This window comes from Diadema antillarum, unplaced genomic scaffold (genome assembly GCF_040938485.1).
Source record: "Diadema antillarum isolate AM-2024a unplaced genomic scaffold, OU_Dant_1.0 scf00000140, whole genome shotgun sequence".
NCBI lineage: Eukaryota > Metazoa > Echinodermata > Echinoidea > Diadematoida > Diadematidae > Diadema > Diadema antillarum.
This window is the reverse complement of record NW_027271029.1, coordinates 718,200-744,290: the sequence shown is the minus strand read 5'-3', so window position 1 is coordinate 744,290 and position 26,091 is coordinate 718,200. Positions and strand designations below refer to the sequence as shown.

Sequence of the window (26,091 nt, the reverse complement as noted above, 5' to 3'; positions counted from 1 at the left end):
GTGTGTCCAGCTTTATGAGTTGCCTCTTTAACATGCTGTTGAAATCCTAGAGAGTTAATGGTGCTTAGAAAAGATACAGCCAAATTATCCGAGCAATCGTCAACATGTATGTTGTAATCCCCAAGCAGAATGGAACGATAGTCATCGATTGCCACTGATTCCAGAAGTGTAGGGAATTCTGACAGAAATAAGTTATTGGTTAAATTGTTCTTAGCAGAAGGAGGTGGTCTATAGATGCCATATACTCTCAGAGCGGATGAGTGAGAAAGGTTGATTGTGACATCAAGGAGTTCAAATGATGAGAACGTGAAAGTGTCATTTATGGAAATACGTGCAGATGAACGGACAAGCAAGCAGATGCCGCCACCTCTGGAATTCGTTCGAGGGCAGTGTACAAAATCAAAGTTTGGAAGAGAGACCTTCAGATCCGCTATTATCAGATTGTCTCTTTGTGTACCAGTTAACCAAGTCTCAGTTATAACGAGAATATCGAGCTTGGCATCAACTACTAAATCACATATGTACGCAGACTTGTTGCTCAGGGAGCGAGCATTCCAAACACCAATACGAGTTACAGAGGATTTGTCACTTACTGTAGTTCTTGTCTGACGATCTGTTGAAACACGAGATGAAATATGTGGTTTGTGAGCTCTGCGACCACGATGTGTACGACGACGTCGTCTGATGCCGAGCTCACAGACCCTTTGCCAGACATCTTGGTGAAGAAATTGGTCGGTACCTATGTTAAAATCGTTTAGTGCGCGAACATCATATCTTACACGATGGGGTGGATCAGAGTCATGATGCACACGTAGGCTTACATTGTCACGTTGGTGATGGTCTAGCTGAGTCGGGCCAGGATTCAGCTGTATGTCCCCACACAACAAGATAGAAAGCTGGAAACATGCATGGTGGTTACTGTAGTATGCAATTGGATGACCATGGTACTTCCACGAGTCATGTTTGGTGGTATTCACGCACTTGAAGAGGTCCAGAGGCTGAATGAACTGATCCTCTGCGGATGAATTGAATGGTGACAGAACTGCACAAAAGATGAAAAGCCACCTGCAAAACCCCTCCATTGATGATAAGCTCAAGTACAAGAGTCAGTACACACTGAATACAAGAGTCTGTCTACACAGGAATTTGTGTCAGCTCACAAGAATGGATGAAAAGCTGCTTGGTGATCACCTCCATTGATGGTTGCTCGATCAAGTACAAGAGTCAGTACACACTGAATACAAGAGTCTGTCTACACAGGAATTTGTGTCCGCTCACAAGAATGGATGACAAGCTGCTTGGTAATCTCCTCCATTGATGGTTGCTCAAGAACAAGAGTCAGTACACACTGAATACAAGAGTCTGTCTACACAGGGATCAGTCTCCACTGAAGCAAAATATACAGAATGGGTACCTTTACCCATGTACAAAATGGTGGCACAGGGTAGCAGAATGACATTGAAATAAAGTATAAGGAAAATATAGCAAATCTAACACCAAGGATGCACCAAAATTGTCTAGGAGAACCCTAATGACAACAAAAATAAAGTGTTACATATTAGGTACCAAACAATCAACATAAAACACTTTGCAAAAGGAAATATTACAGAGCCCAATTTGAGTGGGGCTACCTAGACCAGGCGCACACCAAAAAAAAAGGTATCATCATGAAACTTAGTACATTTCTATACAGATGCATGTTCTACCTGACAGTGATTCTCTTGGGAATTTTAGGGTCATAGGGTCAAAGGTCCAGGGTCAAAGGCCAAGTTAAAATGCAAAAATTTTACTATTTGATAGTAAAATTACGCTTTTTCTCCATACCTTGAAAGTTAATCAATGCATAGACTTATATAAAATAAAGGAGTCAAAAGTGAAGTAAAAATCCTCAAATCCCCAAATACCTGCGCTCTTAGGCAGTATAGCCATCCATCCAATTAAACCTAGTTCAAGGAAAGTGAACATTCAACACATTTGCGACAAACCTTTCATTTTAATATTTTGCCAGTTATGTGAAACTCATCACACATTGTTAAGACATTGTAGTATAGACTTATTAGGAGAACCACGCATTAAGGCGGAGGCATACCAGTCGCCATAGCGACATTTCTAGTTTGTAATTGTTACACAACGAGAAACTTAGATAATCTTTGAAGGAAGAAGTTTACATGGTGGTGTAGATAACAGATACTGGGTTCGCGGTTCACGATGTGTGGTTCACCACGAGGACGGGCAGTCAAACTGTCCGAAACGTCAAGACCCCTCTCTTTGCTCTCCTTACTCTCACCCGTGGTTCACAGTCCTTTTCAGGACTATCACATTCTCAAGAAAGAATACTTCTACTCTCTCTCACTCTCTTTCTCGCTTCTTCCTCCTTTACTATCTCCTATCTCCTCTACTTCCAACAGTCCTTTTCAGGACTAACACATGGCGAACCGCAAACCCAGTATCTTTAATGGGAAACTTTAAGTGATTGTCACAGACGTTAGTCTCACAATCTCTATGTCTGCTCTCCGATGTGTTGCAGGATTGATTTCACGGTGAAGAAGGAAGGCTGGGGCGGGGGAGGCACCAGGACAGTCAGGTTTTCTCAGGGCCAGGGTGACGTCCCTATGATGAAACCATCCAGCAAGATTCTGACCGTCAGCATAGGCAGTGGGCTGCCACGCAACTCTAGTGAGTATACACGTACAATTGTCTATATATATATATATATATATATATATATATATATATATATATATATACATATATATATATATATATATACATATATATATATATATGTGTGTGTGTGTGTGTGTGTGTGTGTATCCATGATTCTTTTCTTCTTCATCTTTTCTCTCTTCTTTTACATCCTTGACATTGGAACATAAGCAGTGGTCAGGATAGTAAGTATTAACAAGCCCACTTACACTTAATTACCATTTTTGTGACATCATTTTTTTCCTTCTCCTCCTGTTTGAGGCATGGGTCATGGATCATGAATAAGCCCATGCAATTAACCATTATTAAATCCTTCTTCTTCTTCTCCTCCTCTTCGTACTTGAGCCAGGCTTCAGGATAAATCAGCGCATACATTTACCCATTACTGGTGTTACGATACGCCCTTCTCCTTTTTTCTCCTTCTTGTCATCTTCCTCTATTTTCTTTCTTCTTTATCTTCTCTCCTTCTTTTTTAGCTCGTTTTTCTTCTTCTTCATCTTCCTCCCGTCCTCCTCTTTTTATTTCTTCAACTTCATCTCTTCTGTTAACACTATATAGGTCATCTTGGGCGTACCACTTGATTCTAGAGTTTGCGTTTTTCTTTAGGCTATTTGGATACCATTGAATTTTGACATGACTCATGATCCACTTCTTAACTTTTCTTCCCTTGGAAAAGGTTGTATCTCCTTACCTCAGCCTCTCCCAAATTCACCAAGAATTTTGCCAGAAGATGCTTAGATGACAGACTGCAGGTCAAGCTATCCATTGGTCTGAGCAGCTAGGAGTATAAAGGCTTTTTGTATTCACAAAAAAAACAACACCTCCAGTTATTGATAAAGTTTGTTGTGATCTTACTTGCAGTGAGGTACAGAAGAAAGCATACACTTTTAATATATTTCTTATCTCTCTGCACTAAAATAATTTTTCCCAGAGACTCATGAAAAATCAATCGGACCAGAGAGAGAGAGAGAGAGAGAGCAAAAATTTGTGGGCTTTTTTGGTATTTCTTCCAAATTGATTCTGTCACTCCCAAGAGCTTGCTTCATCTCAGGTGGTAGAGCTGCTAGCTGGTAAACAGCAGTTGAAGGGATGAAATCTGAAGTTGATACCATCATCATGTGGTCATAAGGTCTGTTATCGGATGATTTCCACAAGCATCATGTTGGACCCCCTTATTTTGTTTCTTCTTTCTTTTTTTTTCATTGTAATGTTATTCACTGCCGGTTGCCAAACAGTCAAGCTTTGTACTTATTCTTGGCAATCATTGTGTATGCAAATTAAGATGTAACACATGTAATTACACGACCGATGTATTGTATAATTTATGAAAATTATGATGATTGTGAAAATACATGTAGTCATATTACTGTTATTTTGTATAATGTTAATAAAATTGCAGAAAATTGATGTACATGAAAAAATGGCATACAGAGAATAAATCAAATCAAATCAAATCAAACAGTGTGATTACACAGACTGAAAGTTGCAGCTAACAAGAACGCATATAGATAGATGTACAGTGCCTCTCTCCACAAAATGATTTATTCATTTTCTTTGGGATGAAGGTGCCTTCTTATCCACTGAGAACAGTACAAGAGTACAGTACTTCATTGGTATCACAATTCCTTCCATGTGCAAGATACAAGATGCAGGGTTAACAAAACATTGCACATTGCACATTTATTTGTCCTGAAGAGTTAAAACATGTGATATGATTAATGATTGCCTGTAACATGGCTGTCCCCTTCTTTCACTCATTGCTCGGTAGGACCCGGAGTGCGAGACACCAAGGTGACGGCAGGGGACAGGCAGTACGGCCACAGTGGCAACGGTCATGGCCCGAGGCGCGCCGCCCCATCCCAACCAGCCCCGGGACGACCCACGGCCCCGTATGCCCATGTACAGAAATTTGGCGGTCCCCCATCAAAAGGTATGACATGTTTATGTTGCAGAGATGCTAACTTCTACTTTCATCTGCAGTATTTTTGTAGTCACAAAAACTTGATGTAGCATGGATTGCATGATGCCGGTCAAATATGAAATCATATCATGCATGCAACTTCAAGGAAAATATCACATGATTCAGAGGAAACTGCCATGACTCTCAGAGCCATCTTGATTTGCCTGTATCGATGGATATTTGCGATTTGTCATGAAAGTTACAAAGTTGTAAAACCAAACTCAGCAAAACATCAATGCTTTACCAATATATTTCCATGAAGGGACAACTTCTGCGCGTGACAGACATGTCACAGATGTGTGATCTCCGGCTAACGTGGTCTTGAATATTTCAGTCAAAGGCACTTATGCAATGGTCAAATGGCTGATTACCAATTAGTACCAAATCATCGCAATACAGATTTCCCCTCGCTGTTCAATATTAATCTCACTTCACACTCTGTAATGAAGCTAATTATCCAACCTGTTGAGGAATGACTTGGAGGGCACTTACAACTACCACCATCCCCCCCCCCCCCCTTTGACCAAGGCGTCAAATTGAATTAAAGCGATACTTGTAGCCCCAACTATTTTTGGAAGTGATAATAGACTAAGGGGCTGCAAGTGGATCAAATTATTGATACCAGATCCTAATAGGATATCTGCTTTTTAGTTAGGTAGGAAAAGAAATTTGGCTGTGCTATTCTACATGATCTCTTCATAGATCATGTCAGGTATTTCTGACAAAAACCATACATAGTTTGGGAAAGCCACTTAAAATGTTACACCTGAGAAGGAGACATCTAACATTGTAAAATATCAAAAAACATAAATTCATACCAAAGTCCTGATGATTTAATTACTGAAAACAAAACTGTATTTGTACATTGCCTCATCTTGCTATTGAAAAGTTGCTGGCCTATGCATCAAAACAGACAGCTTAAATTCAGAGGGGAAAATGCACAACCATAAACTTGAAATTAGATTAACTGTGGACACTTTTCAATCAATGTATAATACACAAAGTTCCCAGTCCTTTATTTTTTCATACAAGTAGTCATTAAATACTTTGACTTGCGTGGGGCATGCAAAGCATCTTGCAACCCTCGGCCATCTCCTATCAGTATGTGAGCAGAAGCAGAAAAGTTATTTTGTGAAAGAGGAAGAGCATTTATCACTACTCTTATCATTCAGTAGTCGCGAAACAGTGGAAGCGACCTTTCTTTGGAATAGAATACGTCAAACAAGGATTGAAGGAATTATGGCGGATGCATTTGCAAAATGTCACATTAGTTTGCATCCCACCCTCACATGAAGCAGTGAAAGCAATGACAGGATTGCATCTTTTTAATTTTCTTCTGGATGCTGGAAACATCTTCCAGTATATTCAAAAGAAAAAAAAATCTGAAGGGTTCAACCTGTGAAGTGAAGATGTTTGCTTAGTTATGACACTTTTACCACCAACAACACCAGTATGATGCAGCTATGATGCCCTAGTTGCCTCACACAAAAAGGCAAGGCCTTGTCAGCGAGTTCTAGCCACCTTTTTGAAGGTGTCTGAATCGGATTTGAGAGCAAGCCACCTGCAGCTCCTGTTTTCGGTGAACGCGAGAAATCATTAAGCGTCCCCAGTCACTCAACGAGGAAGTGCAAGGCAATCAAAGAAACCGCAAATACATTTCATCTTCCGGACTCATCAGTCATCTGCTCCCCTTCCCCTCCACCCCCCCCCCCCCCCTTCATCCCCTTCCCTCCCCCCAGGGGACAGTGGGCTTTTAACCAGGTGTGCCAGCCATATGAGGACACCTTGCATTCTGGGAAGTCATGTGACCCATGGGTATAGGTAGTCAATAAAACTCGGCTAAACCCTTGAATGATGTGGGGGGGATAATGCTTGCTTCCTGCTAGTCTCATCACCAGACGTCTTTATCTCTGAATATTTATAATTACAAACAGTATTATCTTCTGCTTTTTTTCTAAAGCCTTTTGACGTAATGCCAAAAGAGTACACGTGTATGCCGAAAATCTAGTCTAAAATAGGACTATCTGAGGACTAGCTCAGCAGAATAAAGCCTGCGGGTTGTTTTTTATTTATTTTTTCCACCAAACCACAAACCCAGTGTGGTAAGCCTATGACTCCTTTCTCCATGATGCGTCCCTCATCAGCGGCGATAATCTCAGCCGTGCTGATTTATTGGCTGCCAATTAGGGCTGCGGAAAGAAAGAATAGCCCATCTCGGAGAGCCGGCAAATGTTCGACTTCCTCCGCCGGAGTTCATTGTCAAGTAAATGGTCCTATTTTGGAGGGGGAGGAGGTTTTGGCGGCTGCTATTTCGGGCTCCCCTCCTTCCCATGTAGAGTGAGCTGCATTGTGGCACTTTACTGTTACAGTGAAGAGTTGCAGTTCAGTAAACTGTGCAGAGATACATTTTAGTTAGAACTCCCATAGGTATACACACCAGCAATAGGGAGGCAGCCTTTTTCCTTATTTTTTTTCCTATTTTATCTTTAAAACCAGCCCACCTCTTGATTCCCCTCTCCTCCCTCTTCCCACAACATTGGATACAGACTGTACTATGTAGACCGTTTCTGTGTGTGTAGGTTTCTGTGAACACCAAAATATTAATGATCCATTTTAACTGATATCACAAGTTTGTGGATGTTACCATTCATGCATGATGTCTACACTGTGCTGAAACCTTCCTTCTCACGTACTAACTAACCATCGCAGGTCATGCTATATTTGCGCATGTGACCCCGAAGTTCTGATCAGTATACTCTTTAGAAATAGGTGTTTTGTTTGTTTTTTTTAAGTATGTTTGTACCCCTGGCACCAGCAATTACATCAGAAGGGCTCATATTTGAGACTTGTTCAGACAGCATAAGTTGAGTGTTACAATATGGCCCTGAATGTGTCACACCATGTTCAGGTGCTTGGTTCAAACTTAAAGATGACTTGCTTTTCTAAGCTTCTGAAATATGGAGATGCACTGTAATGCTCCAGAATAATACCTGTTACACGTCTGCTACCCAATATGAACTATTAAAATGATCTTCTGTGAACAAAGACTGTTTTAGATGTGTACAACTTTTTTTTTTACCATGTCTAAATACCACCCTTCATTTTGAGTGTCTTTCCATCGGCACAAAGTATGGTTAATGCACCATTATTACATTCATAGCATGCTTTGTAGCTTTTTTTTCTTCCCTTTTGTGTTTAGGTTGAGATTTTCTGGCGTGACAAGAATAGCACACTCCAAATTATCTGGTAGCCTTGGAGGGGGGGGGGGGGGGGGGATGGAGGGAGAGAGAGGTGTGTCGATACCTTAAGCTCTCACCTTGTAGATAGTAAGTGTTCCTGTATATATATCAGGGCTCGACATCAAAAGCAGCCCAGTGGCCCGAGGCTACGAAAAATGAATGTCGAACCACTAAACTTCCAAAAGATGAACTTTTGGTGGCCAATGGGGCAACTAAGATTCCAGTGAACTAATCCACAAATAACAATTAAAGTTGATTTATCAGTGCTATTCAACTTGATTTAAGATTATCTCCTTGTGACAGAGTCATCTCAATAGGCTTATCATTAAATGATTTGATCATTTTTAAGCATATATTGGTGTGAAAAACAATCTGAATTCACACTGAAAGTGCAGATCTGTACTTGATCAGCTAATCTATTTCGTTACATAGGCCTTCACACAAGATGTAGATACAAATGGGATTTCCATTGTTCCTTATTTTTTTTTTAAAAATATCAGGCCACTGCATTTATTTCTCAGGTCACTAAAATTTCAAATTGAAAGACTTTAGTGGCCACCAAAGGAAAAAAAATAGTGTGGAGCCCTGTGCATTTGTAATATGTACATGTTCAGTGCTGGGGCGACAAAATGTCGTATCTCAAAGATGTCAAATAATCAGGAGATCAAAAGAAAGAAAAAAAAAAGCCATGGTGGCCAAAGCACTATATCAAATGGGATAGCCTTTCCTTTGACATGCCATGGTGGCTTCATTTTTTGGGGTTAAGACAGCTAGGATTTGGACAAGAAATCACGTAACAGATCATACGACCATCAATCCAAGAAAGTCATTTTCACCAAAATTTGAGCTGCAAGGTCTTGTCACCCCAGCAATGATATCCTGGTAGGCAATGGGTTAAATGATAAGGTTAAGTCACCGTTGGGAGATCTGGTATTAAGTGTGGTTGTGTGCCACCTGCGTCTCTGTCATTGGTGGTTGGGGTTACTAGGATGCTGGGTGAAATCATTGGCCCCCTGTCAAACTTTGGTGAGCCACCGGTTTCCTATCTCTAATTATTACTTTTTGCAGTGGAGCATGTTGTGATCCAGGGCCCTGTTTTATGAAGAGTTAAAATTGATTATATCTTTTGATAAAATGGGGCCCAGGGTTCACAATGTCAGGTGTAGCAAGCCATCTACCTTCCTATACCTACATGGGGCATATTGATCTCTCCCTGTCTTCTTTCTTACTCTTTGTGAGAGACATTAAAAGAAGTAATAGAATTACAGATTGAAATGGAAAACCATCAAATATAGTTTAATTCAGTTTAGGTAGTAAAGAATTAGGCTCCATGTAAAGTATGAGTGCATACACAATAATAGAAGATATGTGTGCAAATTTTAGAGGTGAACTACTATTTGCCTGTACATGCAGGCACTAAATATAAAGAATGGGCAGGTGCATTATATACCCCTAAGGTACCCCTAAGGCCTGAAGAGGGTGCTTTTTATTTGTTTTAGTTACAGTCAAACCTTCCTTAGCGGCCACCTGCCGTATGCGGCCACTAACGGCATCCCCCCGCCCCCGAGAAAAGGCACATTAAAGTCCCCGCATCTCTACTTCATGATATTTTTGTCTCACCTACACGTGCACTCATCTTTTTCATTTTACTTTTAGTTTAATGCAGATCTCCAGATGTGCTCACACACACAACACACACACTCACCTATACAAAACACAGACACACACAGAGAAATATGATTCATTTGTATAAGAATGCAAAGAGGTGATTCTGACAACACACCGTAAAGATGTACACAGTAGGCCCAATGCCCGGAGTTCTTCAGTGTATTGCGATTTACTGTAATCTAAGGAGTCATTACACTTTTGATAATAGCTGTGTGCAGGGTGAACATGCCCAGGGTAAAGTGTACTTCAATAGGTTTTTGTTTTTTCTGAATATCTTTCCTTTCCTATATGAGCAATCAACAGTTGTGAGGCAGCGATTTTTGGCATCGGCAATGCCATTTGTCGTTTAAGGAGGTCACCTTTGTCCTTTTGTCTTGAATCGTTGCTATCATACGCTTCACTTTGCCTCCTTTTGGTATCGCCGCGTAACTGCTTCCCAGTTTTCCCCCCTCCAAGAGACAGAATACGCAGCTGCCGTCGCATTGACTTGCGAGCCTACCTTCCCCCAGTCTTGACTCATGGGATGTTGCCATGGCGACAAGACATCTGCCTCCTTGGGGCTAATCCCCCCACAGCCTGCCTGGCATGTGTGAGCTGATGAGTGGGATTAGTTCAACTTCACCAAGAGTGTCACCCCGTTCCTTCTTTCTTTCCTTCATGGTTCCCAAGTACACTCCAAAGATATCTAACAATAAAAAAAAATAACAGAACAAAACAGACCAGACTAGAACAAACAAAATAGAATAAACAGAACAAAACAAAAACACAACATAACAAAAGTATAAGGAACAGATTATAGAAAAATGCAAATATGGGCATCAATATCGAGCATGTTCAGCTCATGAGCATGACATAATTATACGCCCCGTCAGCTTGAATGCAAAATGTTTAAAGTTGTATTTAGAGCAAGCACCCTAGACTTGCAGATGTTTATAAACTGAATGCAAAAACACCAACACAAAACTAAAAACTGTCTCGATTTTATCATAAAATACCCACGCAACTAGCTATACTGAGTGTAAAACTTTACAGCAGTTTCAAAGTAAATGAAGAGAATAACAACCTAATCTTGAGTAAATCCTAAAATTATCCAGTGTGATTCACTTTCAAGCTTTTGCACACAGCAGTTCATCTCTTGGTTAATTTTTGAAAACATATCTGTTCTGAGGAATTCCATCTGTCATATACAAACCTGCACTATTTGTATGACAAAAAAAAAACCAACAAACTTTTAAACCACCTGTATCAAACTGTCAATCAAGATTCTGGGAAGTTAAAAACAGAATAGTACCTTTATGTCAGTTTCCTTTTTTTATGCAGATTAGAAACACTTGGAGGTTTTTTATGTGCTTCATCTTGTTTTTGGCAGAAACTCAAAAACATTGTGAAGGAACTCGCAGGCAAGGTATTGTTTCATGGACGTTATCAATGAGGGATGTCGTGACTCAGTAGTCGTACTATCTGTGCCAACAATGGCCTCATTTCAAAGCCCTGTATGATTTTTAGGAGCCGTATTGCACTGATGTAGATCACACCTTAGTGTATCATCACTCCGTATGAGGTGTGTGTGTATGTCTGTCTGTCTGTTTGTCTGTCTTTCTGTTTATGTGTGTGTCCATTGTGCAAGTGTGTGTTGTGTTTTTGTCTTGAGGCTACTTGTTACTGCAGGCTAAAGTTTACTTGGTTTAAAATGTCACATTATTGAAACTTTTTTGAAGTTCATTTCTGCTTATACCATGTTGATATACACAATAATATTATGCAAAAAAAGAAGAAGAAAAAAAAAAATAAGATGTTGAATCAGTTTGCACGTCATATATGTCACAAGAGATTTTCAGTTACCACACACACTGGACACTATCAACCTTCAGTTCTACCTTTATTCCCCAAACTTACGCATAAATCAATTCTTTTATATCATAGCATCTCACTAGTTTTATATGTGTTTCCCACAAGGGGGATTTATTGTTCAGTTACATTCTGCAGAGAAGGTGGTACTTAATTACTTGACACACAAGTGAAACTACTACTGGTTTACACACAATCTTCAGGCAATATAACATACCAAAGGATATCATACTAGGAGTCTTATATAGTTGAGACATTGTAACATACAAGTGGAACCGACTATACATATATGTGCAAACACACACAACACACACATACATAGCCACGATGTGCAGTGCCTTAGTACCCCCCACCCAACCTCAAGGTCTGGGGCACTCGTTTAAAGACTGCCGACCATCAATCTTTTCTCTTTTTCATCTGACAGAGTTATTGGCAGTGCATCAGGGTGATTGTTTGCTGGACAAGAATTCAAAGACTTGATCCAATTTTATGATTCCGACCCCCCCCCCCCCCCCCCCCCCGCCCCTTGAGAGTGGACATTTATTGGTGGATGTACCAGTCTATTCTTAATGCACAAACTGTGCGGAGACATTGAAGCATCAAATTAGATTACATTCATGCCTACACGTAGAATCAATGTTTCGAGAATTAATAATACTAACCATCAGAATGCTGTAAAACCAGAAATGTTCACTTGCATTTGTATTTCGCAAATTTTGCAAGAGCCAAGATTCGCGAAATTAAAAATGCACATGAAAGTTCTCGTCTTCACTCTATGCACTGGATGCCAATGGCAATTTGCAAGAATTTCATGCCGCAAAAAAGGCCACTGGCTCCAATTCGGGAAAAATTTCATGCCTCAAGTATTTCTTGAATTTCAGTTCTGTCAAAGTGTCATCCAGTGTATAGTGTTGCTCTTTAATCTGCCAAAACCATCTGATTGATATGTGTAATCAAATTATTCTTTTGTGCTTTTATCTTGACTGTATAATCCTAATGAAGGCACTTTCCTTGAGTATCAATATTTGTTTTTTCTGAAATTGGATTTCCCCAGACAAGTATGCTGATATTTGATGAAGGCATGTGACTTTCGTTAGATTGATCATTGTGTGTCCTGTATGACCGGAGTACGGAGTAATTTCATAGTGCCTGGTAATGCGTCGTAATGCCACCCCGTAAATCTATGATCTCACAACAAGATCAGGTGATCTGCATCCTTGTTGTTAATTGCAGCAAATTGACAACATTTTTATTAGTACTACTCATCGCGTATCACGATTCAGATTAATCTGATATATCTGTGTGATGAAATATTTTATCCTGACCACCTTTTTTCAAGCCATTTCATTTTCAGCAAAATCCGTCTGATATTGGAAACCCAGAGACTGGATTAAATCTTTGTTTTCTTTGCTTTGAGGCAGCCCTGAAGTTCAAGCATTATTATCAAAAATCTTTCTAGCATTAACATGCTTGAACTTACCCTTGAAGGTCCAAAATGTACTGTATCTTTTCTGCTTTGTTTCTTCATTTTTTACTGGCTTCTTTTAGTTGGCAGTCAAGTTACACATATGATGTCATATGGAACTGTAGCTACACGCTATCTTCAAAATAGCTTTGCTTCCCCCCCACCCCCACCCCAAAAAAGTGTAATATATCTTTATCCAGTTATATCAGTCATGTTACTTAAAATATGTGCCACTACATCATGTGACAGTCTCATAACCCCATTATTTCGAAACTGGCTTTCATGTATGACGACAATGCATGGCGTGCCAGACATAGCGAGAGGAAAGAGTTCTTGGAAGAGATCCCCATGTGAAATAAAGCAGCCATTTGATTTTTTATTTGGGTTGTCTGATGTGGATTGGACATCAGCCTACATTGTGTGTCATGATTCACATGGTGCATGTCCAGTGGGCAGTTACCCAGATGCATTTTATGGCAGTGATGAATGAAATGTGAAAACGATCTAATCACCCGCATTGCCAAACAATACTACCTCTAAGGGCTGTCTGGTTTTGTTGTTGTTGTTGTTGTTGTTGTTTTTGTTTTTAAGAAATGTATGCTCATCATTATCAATGACTGATACTTTTTAAAAGGGCTCTCATCTATGGAATAATGTGAAATTACATGTTCTATTGTCATACTATTCCCTGTATGACATTCATTGCTTAGACGACATGCTCTGTTACATATTGTGAATTTAGAATTTAGTGATATATGAAACTGAATATTTGATATTTGCTACCCTAGTATAGTGCATTATTTTTCCACTTATTTTTTTTTCCTTTTTTTTAAATGTGTTAACCCTTTGTGTGCTTGGATTGTAGATTGGCACTGAAAAGCCTATACCATTGTATGCACTGTCCAAAATCCCTGGCTCAGATAGGGTTGATTGGTCTTAGTTTTGGGTATATGCATCATTATTAAGACAGAAGTTTCAAAGTTTACTCTACATGGTATCAATATACAATTGAAACAATTCTGAAATATTGATTTGTCAGTTTTTCATATTCATATTTAAGAAGAGGAGCTGTCGTGTAATGCATTTCTGCGTCTCATTTCTGCGATGAGTTGAAGATTTGGTTCTCGTTTTGTGATTTGCAGGCATGAACCGACACTCCAGTCGCAGGCGAAGCGGGGGCCAGCCCTCCCTGCCACGAGGGGGCGCCAACATGCTCAGCAAGCAGCCCTCCCACGTCATCAACTCGCACAACAAGGACTTCATGCAGACACCGGATGCTGGCGTAGCAGGGTGAGGAAAGATCTCATTAACTTGTAGCAAGCTGTTTGTGTCCACATGCTATGATCTGTGTACTCGCAGCAGTAGTAGGGAGTCAAGGGGGATGGACACAAACACCACAAATCCTCATGGGTGGGACTAGGCAAAGTCTGTTGTGTGTTTATGTGGAGATTAAAACTGAATGAATTGCGTTCTGACATTATTACCTATCAAGTATATACACTAGTATGTGTGGGGTTTTTCTAAGATCTATGTCTTTTCAGCAATTTGTACCATGTCAATTTTTTATTAAATGGGTATGAAACCTTGCAGTAAAATTACAGGGTCACTTTAACAATAGCAGTGAGATATTTAACCTAAATCTGTCATGATGGCAAAATAAAAGAGTAGATAAAGATCTCTGTGTAGATTTAAATGACTGTGCATTTGACATCAGTTGAAGAGAAAGCATGTCTCCTTGTCTTCATAACATGAAAGTGCATGTAGAGAACCACAGTTGATTGAATACAAAATAATTGTCATTTCACTAGTTTCCCATCACAGAACATCTCTTGAGTAGGAGTGAAGTGTTAACTGGGGGAAAGTGAATGATGTAGAGCGGTGATGTAGTCTCCAGGCTGAAGTGAGATATAATCTATGTGTAACTTTCACAGTGATACATTTGTCCCAAGATATGATGGTTTTCAACCAATTAATCCTCACTGCACTGTCAAGATCGAATTTCAAGGAGGAGAAAAAAAATCACTGCTTCTTTAAATTCCATGCGCAAACAAGCAATTTCACAGCAAAATCAGACAGGCATGTCTATAAAAAAAAAAAAGTGTACCTAGCACTTGGATAATATGAAACAACCTTCTTTATAAAATGCGTACACATTATCCTGCTGAAGATGAGTCCCGAGTATACTCGGGCAGGTGTCTCTGGGAAATGCATGTTGTGGCAACATCAGCCCACCCTCAACAGGCTAAGAAAACAGAAGCAATATTCCTTGGCTGGCAGAGGTTGTCAAAGGGTCAGATTTGGGACAGCGTAAAGACCAGGCGACTGAGTCACCTTGACGCAACAGGGAGCGTCATAGAAACAGAAACGCACAAAAGGAGATCTCCCTCCACCATCCATGGCGCATTCATCTCCCGCACGAACACAACTCGTCGGATTCTAATCCACCTTGTGATTCGGGGCTTTACACGACATGCACCGTTACCACAGTACGTTGTCAGTGACTATGCGTCAGGGTGCTTGTCGTGAAAGGTACATACATGTGCACAATTTCCGGGAATTCGTGATGCAGAGTCCTTCGGCGATGAAGCTAAAGAAGCAGGGATAATATTCAATCATGCACATTTAAGCTCTTTTGAGTCTTTTTATTCTGCCAAATATGCATTTCATACATCAAATAAAGACAATATTATATCAGGCAATAGTGTTGTATTTCAGTCTTGTCCAACCACTCTGGGTTTTGTTTTGTTTCGTTTATCTTTTGCTTTTTCTGGAAGGGGGGTGGGGGAGGACTCACCTTTTATTAGGCTGTGGCATTGCGTTATTATGACTTGACCTACAAATTCTTTAAGTCAGGAATGTCAGAGTGTTGCTCTATATAGTGTAGTTCATAGGATCAGGTGATTAACTTGGCAGGTCCATACGCTGTCCAAGTCCAATCTGGATTATACTGAATCATCAGATGTGACAGAATTGGTGTGAAATGTCTGACAATCTGGTTATTGTCGCTAAGCCAATTTTTCTTTTATTTTTAAACGTACTCACTCAACCTTGCCAGAATGTCAGTAATGATGTGGGGACCATGAACTGATCAAGGCACACAATATATTTAGCCTTGGGTGTGGTGACCAATCTATTTCAAGGAGATAAATATCATATGTTCAGACATTTCTTTAAACGGTTGTGGTCATTCTTCAAAGCAGGTGCCTTGCCATTGTTGCAAAAGAATCGTCACCGAAGAGATGATTCACAAAGTGCAGAATGGAACAAAGTTTAATTTTGCTACAAGGATTGGTTGGGTGGCAGTTTTATAGTAACACACAGGTGCTGTTTTCACAATGCATTGCCCTCTGTGTGCACATACTGAATGGACCAAGGACCCCCCCCCCCCCCCCAAAAAAAAAAAAAAAAAAAAAAAAAAAATTATGTTTTGGCAGTTTCTTATGCTTTGAGGTAGTGGCCAACAGGTGCTAGCTTTAAATTGGCTGTCAGATGAATTTTGAAAGGTTGTGTGTATGACTCAAAATTCTGTAAATAATTTTCAGCAGGGATGTGCAGTATGCCTTGATATTCTTGAAGACACACTTTCTGTTTTAAGATCAAATTGTTTTCACCATAACCAAAGATAGATTTCTATCGAAACAGATGAATACAGTTGATTCTGAGTAAAAGTTATAATCCACAATTATCCTTTTGGGCTAGGGGAGAAGGGGTTTGGGAAAAGGGATGGGGGAAAAGGGACTGAAGCAGATTAGAAGGATGAGGGTAAATGGAATACCACTCTCTGTCTTTTGACAAATTCCTTATCCCCCCCCTTTTTTTCTGTCTTATCACCAAAAAGGTTGCATTTTGAGTCAAGGAAAAATAATGTGCTCTATGATCCTACCAAAACCTGTATTTACAATTATAACCCTTGCCAAGACTTTGAACTAAATGTCAGTTACTCTGGTTTCCCTCCTGTTGTGTAATCTGAGGACAATCTCTTGGTGGATGCAGCTGGGTTATAACTCTCCCTTCCTCGTCCCCATTCCACAGCTAGTTATAGATATTTCCACAGCATCCCTTATGTATAGGGGTGGGGGGAGGGGAAGGGAGGGTAATTCCTCACAGGAATACAACTGCCTGTGAATGTCAATACTTCCTGTTTCCTATTCTCAGTTTGTGTTGCTGTTGTTGTTGTTGTTGTTGTGGTTGTGGTCGTGGCTGTTGTTGTTGTTGTTGTTGTTGTTGTTGTTGTTGTTGTTGAAAAAAGGGAGTGAAAGTAGCAACACTAGAAGAACACATCAATGAAAGTTTGAGGAAAGTTGGACAATCAATTGAAAAGTTAAGAATCTTTTAAAGTTTTGGTGCTGTCATCAGTGGATATAAGGGGACTACTACACTTCATGATGTCATGGGCAACAATATAAAGAAAATATAAAATGGATCGGTGTATTTTCTTATTTTCTTTATTTTTATAATTATGTCATGAAGTGCAGAACTCTTCTTATCCAGCGATGACAACACCAAAACTTTAAAGATTCATAACTTTTGAATCAATATTGTCTGATTTCCCTCAAACTTTCACCGACGTGTTCAACTAATATCGCTGCTTTCACTGAGTCCACGTTTATAATTATAATTGGGCTTTGGTTTCCTTTAACGTTCTCAAACTTTACTGTGACTGCATTGATACTGCCTATCTGAGTTCAATGATTCATCTTGAAATGTGGTCTCTTGCACTTAGTTACAGTGAAACATATCATCTGGGTGTTTTTGTTTAAAAGACTACTTAGAGAGGTGATGCGAGTGTGTAATCCCGATTTGTATAATGGAAGTATGCAGCTGCTCATAGGTAATAATGATAATCATAATGATCATACTCACCATCACTGTTAGTATTTTAGAATACTGATTATGATTGTTATTATTATGATGATGGTGGTGATTTGTTATTATTATCATTTTTGATATGGTGGTAATAATTATGATAATGATAGTGATGATGAAGATACATTGTACCACCAAAACTAGGCAATACATAATCTCAATACACTTTCTGCAGACATATTTAGACACTGCAATAAATCCAGAGTGCAAGAAGAGCCTTTTTATACTGAATTTCATTTGTTCCTTCGTAAAAATGTAATTTTTGTGGGTTTTTTTTTTTGCTCCTCATACAGGCAGAAACGCAGAACCTTGAAGGGGAACCGGCCACCTCCCGGGGCGGGGCGTCCCAAGCCCAAACCACAACCTCCCGTCCCTGCCCCGCCCAAGCCCAAGTGCCGTACCATCTACCCCTACGAGGCAGGGGATGTGGATGAGTTATCCTTCCATGAGGGAGAAATCATTGAAATCATCTCTGAAGGTATGTCGACAAAGAGTGGCTTTGTTCTGCTGTCATTTTTTTTCCAGTGCACAGGAGCTGAAGGTTGTTTGGGTGGAAGAGAAATCATAGCACCTTTGAATCTTGTCTCTTGTCTGTGTAGTTGCTTAAATCATCTTTGAATTTGGGTTTGTTTGTTTGCCTTGTTTGTTCTTTTTTGTTGTTGTTTTCAACTTTGTTTTTTTTTTTTTTTTGGGCAAGTTTTCCTTGTAAAGCTAATCATCCCCCATTATGAAAATAGTGTGCAAGGAAAGAGTTTGGTGTATCGCCTGCAGTTATTGCAAGGTATAAAGGCAGTGTGTGATTATCAGTTTGTGAAGTTATTGAAGTCATCTGAGCTGTGTGGATTCTTTGTGTGTGTGTGTGTGTGTGTGTGTATGTGTGTGTTTCCCAGACATACTGCCTAAATACGCCAAAAATGCTCTGTTTGGCAACCACATGAGTTTATAGCTTTGTTCTTGTGTCATTGTCCTTTGGACAGAATGGACCACAGTGTTGAGACTGAGAAAATGTGGTGAAAAGTCTAGTATGCAGTGATTAAAATCAGATCTCTGCGATGATGTGAACTTTGTTTGTGGAACAGCATAATGTGCTGTGATGAAAGCACATGAGTGAAACTTTCTCCAGCAACACAGATCCTTGACAGAATTTTTGAACGCTTCATTGTGTTTTGAAACAGTGGCACACAATTTCCATGACACAAAAAAGCAAGTATTCACACTGCTACACCCATGTACATGTTACAAAGTTATAATCTTGTGGCCACACTAAAAACATAGTGTGGGCTGAATGGCCACTATGTAATACATAGTGTGATAGAAGAATTCACACTGTCAACACGGTTGACTGTGTTTAATTGTTCCAATTGTGTAGAGGAAGGTCTACTATCTCTTCGTGACTTAGTGCTCATTTGAGCTGTGTCAAATGTTCTTTGACGTACAGTATATAGCAGAGACCACCATATATAGCAGAGTTCCACATACAAGATAGTGTGCATTCAATTTGTGTGAACAACTTTCCCATGTTAGACTTCAACAACCACTGGCATGATTTTCTGCACTTTGATTGTTCATTCTCATCATCTTCATAGTAATGATGATGATAATGATAGTAATAATGATTATTTGGAATGCAGGGTTAGCATAAGAGATTAATGAAATAGATAAAAAATTCTGTTAGTAGGAAATGAGATAGCTTGAATAAAGTTGACAACACTTTAGAGTCAAGAAGATTTTGTTTGTAATGATAATTATGATTGTGGAGTGCTCACCTGACAATCTGGAACCACTGTAGTAGGAAAAACTGCTTGAGAGCAACAAAGACATAAGTGTGATATTTTAAAAAAAATTGATTTGTCATTAAAACACGACCTGCTTCATGGGAACTTGTTTTGAGGTGAAGCACTTTCATTGTCCCTCCCTCGTCTATGGTCATCATCATCATAATAATGATAATAACATGATGATAATAGTGATGAAGATGATGATGATGATGATGATGATGATGATGATGATGATGATAACGATAATGATATATCAATAACAAATTTTATCGTAAAGCAATAAATGTAGTCATAAAAGTAATAATACAAATAAGAGTTTTTAAATTGTGTAAATACTATCATGATATTGGCTTATTAATCTTAATCCATGGATTAAATAGCAATGTCAATGCTGTGAATTGCAGCTGTACACTGTGAATGTTGCTGATGTCACATCAAACAGCCCTGCAAAGTTACTAGATATCAGTGCCATCCTTAAAGCTCAAAGCAGCTGTGCCTTAAAATCATGGATGTGATGAAGTGCAAGGTTTGAGAGAGTGAGGGATTGCCACACCCTTGAAGAACAGTGATGAGATTACGCAGACCAGCAGAAATGCGGTGACATCTTAGTACTGAAGTCTTACTCTTAAGGGAGAGTTGGTGTTCTATCTCCCAGGAATCTACCCCTGGGAGATGAAGCAAAATACCACTTGTTCAGACAATCCATGTTGTGCACGTAGTCAAAGACAGCTTGTGGAACAACCCAGCAAGGTCCACATATTAACAGATGTCCCTTATCGTAGACAGAAACCATTGACATTTGTTATATCTAGAGATCTCACCCTGAGTTTGATGTGTTCGTCTTCTGCAATAATCAACCAATTTAGGAGCACACTGAAATGTTTCCAATAGAAATTTGAGGAAGTAGAGAAGTCAAAAATAAAAACAAAACAAAACAATCTAAAGCTTTTGAAAGAATGTAGATGGACATTCACAGAACAGTTCATTCCAGTTTGAAAACTGGGTTGACAGTATGACCTGAGGTTTGACAGTATGAACTGAGGTTTGATACTTATTCTGCCGATGCCACTAGCCAAAAGGGCTAATGCCTTAGAGCAATTTTTGTGAGTTTTTTCCCCTTTTTATATATCCCATGCCAGGCAGACAGGTCTTGGCATGAAATTTTCACTCCAAAATTGTTTTAATCTATTTTTGTTTTGAAAGCTCTTTCATATGATGCAATCATCATTTTTTGGGGAGGTGATTTTCTTCTTCTAGAGCCCTTCTGCCGGGCAAGTGACGATAGATGAGACTTCCCCATGTCAAGTTTTATGCTAATTTAGACCCTGCTCATCCTCTGATTATTCAAATCTCTGTCAAGTTTCTGGAGGGTTGGGCATGATTTGTCCACCTGTTACCCTGCCCACTCTGGTACTTTATCAATTCTCATGAGATACCTGCTATCCATCATGTCTCTAGACCCACTTGTACCACGTATACATACCCCTCATGCATTGGCAGAGTCTTGATTTGAGACTACTGTAACAACGCTCAGTGGACAAGTATATAGAATACACGTATGTGTAGGGAAGCAGTCCAAAGTCTGGAGGTCAGGCTAAAACGAACGTGGCAAGAAGTAAGGAAGGTTAGCCGGGGGAAGTGCAACAAATGCGACCTTTTACTTGTCAGATGAGGTCACATGTGGGATTGCCATGGAATTTGATAATTGCTATGGAATGTAAACCTTTCGTTATTTTCTTTTTCTTTCTTTTTTTTTTTCATTTCTGGCTTACTTGGCCAAGTGTTTCCTGCAATGACGTGTGCAGTTTCATATGTTGTTAAGACAAACCTTGATATTTACCAAGAAAAAAAAAAAGGCAACATCGATTGCCAAGTAGGTAACAGAATAAGGTGTTCTCTTTCTCTTGAATACTTTCATGGGTACATACCTGTCCATGTAATAAATCACTCTGGTAACAATGTTTTCACCTGTTGATAATTCTCCTTTGCATTGTCTTTTTGACCATCTTCTTTCTCATTCTGAGGTCTTCGTTTCTCTCATACTTGTCTTATTTAACATTTTCATCACTGAGCACTGTATGCAATTTTAACTGATTTGACCAAATCATGGGTTACAGTAATCCATACAATTGGAACTGAAATATGTAGACAAAAAGACCTAAATGTCAAAATATGCCTTTGAAACGTTTTTGCAAATTTGTGACATAGGTATTAGCTGTCAGAAAGATGTTGTGATTGATGACAGCTGTTCCTACATTTTACAATGAAGCTACATTTTAAGGCCTCCAAGCGGACAATCCACAATCAAAATGTCTCTGCAGATTGATGAGTAATAATATTTTTCTTGTTTTTTTCTCTGACTTCTCTCATTGTGATCCACCGTGACATATTACTCAATGTTTTTTTTTTCTTTTCTTTTTTTGTTAATGCCAATCTAAAGTTTATCTGGGGGCGAGTACAAACAAAAAAGAAAATATTAGCATTGCTTTGACTTCATGCAAAGCGAAAGACTCTTAGTGATTCACCCACCACTTACAAAATGAACAAGGATCAGTCTATAAGCCAGCTTGCAGCTCTGATTGTCATGGCGATAAGACTGTGACTGTTTTTGTTGCTGTTTTTTTTTATTCTAAGAGGAATAAAGTGCAGCAGAACTCTTCTCATTGTCTTAGAATGCAGGGCAAGACGATGAAGACTCGGGGTGGAGCGTTTAGTCATCATCCTCGTGCGGGATTTAGATATGCCTAGCTATCACGGTGACTCACCTTTTAATCCTATGTACCTGCCAAAGCCTCGACATATCTCAAAAAAAGAAAAAAAAAGAAAAAAAATCCTATTGAATTCAATTTCTTCCCCAATACTTTCCTATGAGGGGTATCACAAGAAAGGAAGGAGAAAGAATAGACTGCTTTCCTGCTCCTACTCTCTGTAGATGTGAAATATACTCACTGTGGGTTACGTCGTAGTTGTATCTGTTTGCATACAATCAAAACTGTGCACATGTTGCAAAGACTTTGCTTGAGGTGCCACCATTCTGTGTTAGAGGTCATGATAAATGGAATAATCGTTGCAGTGATCTCATATGGGTTTGAATTGTCTCTCATAGTGCTCATAAGGGTACCTGGAGAGAAAGTGGGCACTCACAGGCTATTGATGATTCATTTTGTGAAGGGGGGAAGAGGTAGGGGTTAATTAAAAGACAAACAATGCACATCAAGGAAACTAGTATTAGAAGTTGTCCACATTATTGCAAAGAGCATGCATGTGAGCCAATTCCTCACAAACTGCAGGAACATCCACAGCCATTCAGCATGACAGATTAGGTCCCGGTCGGCAATGGATTGAATTCCTATGATGTAGGTGGCAATGAGAAAAGTGTGGGTGTCTATTCCAAAATCTGCGTTGGTCAGGTATATGCCTGATTTACATATTTTGTGTGCATTATTTGTTTTATAAGGTGGCAATTGCAATCCTTGAATTACGTGATTGCATAGGGCAGGTATGTGAATGTGCTTGATTTGTTTTTTAAAGTGTCAAGTGCAGACATAGTCATTTGATACCAATACACCAAGACAGTTATTTTTTTTTTTTATCCTTTTGTAAGTTTCATGATGATGGTGTATCATGAATTGCGCCAAAGTTCAGCAAGCATTTAATGCATTAATCTATTGTCACCTTTCAGTAAAAAAGGACTGCTTAGTGGTAGCTTTCGCCTTTTGTCAGGCAATGTGGCTTAAGTTTATCTTCTACACCACATGGCTTGGAGAAAGGCAAAGCAAAGGCAAAAATGCATGACCGACTGGCATCAGACAAGGCCTTTTTGAACTTGGATCTGCCTCTCCTTGTCAAACCCCAATTGATGAATGATAGGTATACATTGCATCTTCTATTTCAGTGTAATAATCTACCAGATGTGCTTGTTTGACCAGTCCGAAATAATGGGTATTCTCACTAGTCCATTATTTTACAAGGTACAAATGTACAGAGACAAAGAGAGGTATCTATTTTCTTTCACTAGAGGGAATTTTTGAATTGTGGACCCGGGTAATGATTACTGATTTATTAGGTGATACGCTATCAGCGTATCACCTAATGTGATTGTCAAAATCTCTCTTTATTTTTTTTTATTCTTCTTTCTTTCTGGACAATTTTGTGTCGTCAATATCTCAAGAATGACATTACGAAATAACATGACATTTTCAGTCTACATGTCTCATGACAAAATCTAGCCACAATAAGGTTTTTATGACAGTAACATATCTATGACGTCATCTAGGCGCCATTTTGTGATTTTCGGACCTTGTCACATGATCGATCATAACTTCATAACTAGATGTCATTTCTGTATCATTTTCAGTGGACATGAAGTTCAGGTCAAGCTCTATCTTACTTTTTAACGCTAGTTACACAGGTCATCATTACGCGCGTGTAAGCGCGCGTCAAAATTTTAAAAGGCTCAAAATGACTTCCCAATGGGAAATCTCGAAGTTTCAGACAATTTTAAGCGTTTCAAACATTTTCTCGTGTGCGCGTCCGTCCGCGCAATTTCGCGCGCAGAGCCCGTAAGCAACATGAAAATGCAATATTTTTGACTGATTTGGATTCCTGATACTTTGAGTAACAATATCCATTGATTTCCGATCAATTTCGACCTATAACAAAGGAATGCACTGGCATCAAAGTTGAAATTCCGCGCGCGCGTCTTTCTGCAAATATAGTGAAAAAACATGTTTTTGTTTATGTCGCCATAGCTCTTTAAAACGTCTGGTGACCCTATATTTCTATTGCATATTACAAAAGCATATGAATTGGAAATAACGTTTCAAGTACCAATATTGCCAGGAAAACTCATGACGTCATCATATCATCATCTGAAATCAAAAAAGTGGAATTAATTTTTTTGAGGTAATGTTTCTGACATTCATTTACTCGTATCTCTGTTGTTTAAGCTCAATATTATCCCAAATTCAGATATGTTGTACTTTGAACATTTGCCTTTTAAGTCCATGTCATGCTTTTGATATTTGATGACGTCATCATACCTTAAATTGTGATTAAAGGTAAAGACGCAAAATCGGACAAGTTTACGTGTATTGTCTATGGGAGGTGATTTTTTTTAAAACCATGCATTGACTTAACAACGTTTAAGCACCTTTATCTCAGCTGATTTTGCTTCATTTCCTCTGAAACTTTAGTATGTTGTAGCTGAGACAATAAGCTGCAGTAATCATGCATTTTATTCTTTGAAATCTTCTCATCAGATTGACAATTTTGCAGTTTAAAACTGAAAATGAAAATGGAATGTGGACAAAACGATTCCTCATGTATCTTTCACATACATAAGTTTACGTTCCCCATATTTTCTCGTCGAGACGTATGGCCGAGTGGATAAAGGCGACGTCTCAGAGACTTGAGGTTGCGGGTTCGAACCCCACAAGATTACGAAACAAAATACTTAGCTATTTTACTTTTTTTTTCTTCAATTTTGTATTACATATTCGTCCATGTAGAAATCACGTTCGTATATAAATGCACCTATACACACACACAGACACACACACACGCCATATCCCTCTTTTTTGTGTGTTGGAGACCACATTGCTTCGACTGCAGCAAAATTTTGCAGGTTGACTTTGTCAAACCGATCATAGTATGTAATGACGACGACTGAGGTGTTGTACTTTGAACAATTGTCTTTCAAGACGATGTCATTGTTTTGTAATTTGATGACGTCCTTACACTGAAAATTGTGATTAAAGGCAAGGTATCAAAACCAGCCGATTACAGGTTTTATGTCTGCGGGACGTATTTTTCCCAAGTTGCCAGAAATGGCATAGCGACCTCAGTCGTTACAAGGCCGCTTTTCCGTCTAGCAATGCAATAGATGTTCACACGGCCACGTTAGTTGAGTGGGCATTGACTTTCCCCCTGTTATATCTATACATTGTTGTTTTTTTGTCTTACCATTTCCGTGGATGACCCGTGGCCGAGTGGTTACAGAAACGGTTTCGCATGCACGCTCAATATAACTTCAAGGTGCCTATATCACATTCTTTTCTTGTCGATCACAGATGACCGTCATCTGATGACCACAAGCGTATCACCTAACTCGTCCTCAATGTGACGAGTTTTCATGTCTCGTTATCTAATGAAATGATACCTTCATGCCTCAAAATATGATGTCTCATTTACTGCAAACATCAATGTATGTAGTATCCATATTTGATATGCAAAGGTGAACATAGGAAGTCCAAACCAAGTTCAGAAAGGCCCTGTAGCTGAGTGATGGCAAGCTCTTGCCATATCACCTATTGACTTACTTTTACTCTTGAATTATACATGCTGCATGGACTACAATCCTATTGCCATAAGCAGACCTCCCAACCATGCTGACTTTGGAGGAAAGAATCTGAATTTTGACCATTCCCAGCTTTTGTTTCAACAGCAGTTTCGTATTTTTCTGGATAATTTTACTACACACTCCCATGGGAACTGCTCTTTCTTTCCTACTTTTGAGCCAAATCATCCCTATTTTTCAGTCAGAAAGGTTGAGAGGTCTGC

The 26,091-nt window shown here is 39.3% G+C and overlaps 1 protein-coding gene across 1 annotated transcript in view; it reads left to right on the top strand.

Annotated features, from left to right (window-relative positions):
* LOC139721220 (unconventional myosin-If-like) overlaps window positions 1-26,091 on the top strand; it is a 113,784-nt gene that overhangs the window by 81,911 nt on the left and 5,782 nt on the right. The window contains exons 23-26 of the mRNA XM_071632543.1: window positions 2,528-2,676; window positions 4,475-4,636; window positions 14,029-14,176; window positions 18,046-18,230. Coding sequence (XP_071488644.1) covers window positions 2,528-2,676; window positions 4,475-4,636; window positions 14,029-14,176; window positions 18,046-18,230 — 644 coding nt within the window. The remainder of the gene's footprint in view (window positions 1-2,527; window positions 2,677-4,474; window positions 4,637-14,028; window positions 14,177-18,045; window positions 18,231-26,091) is intronic.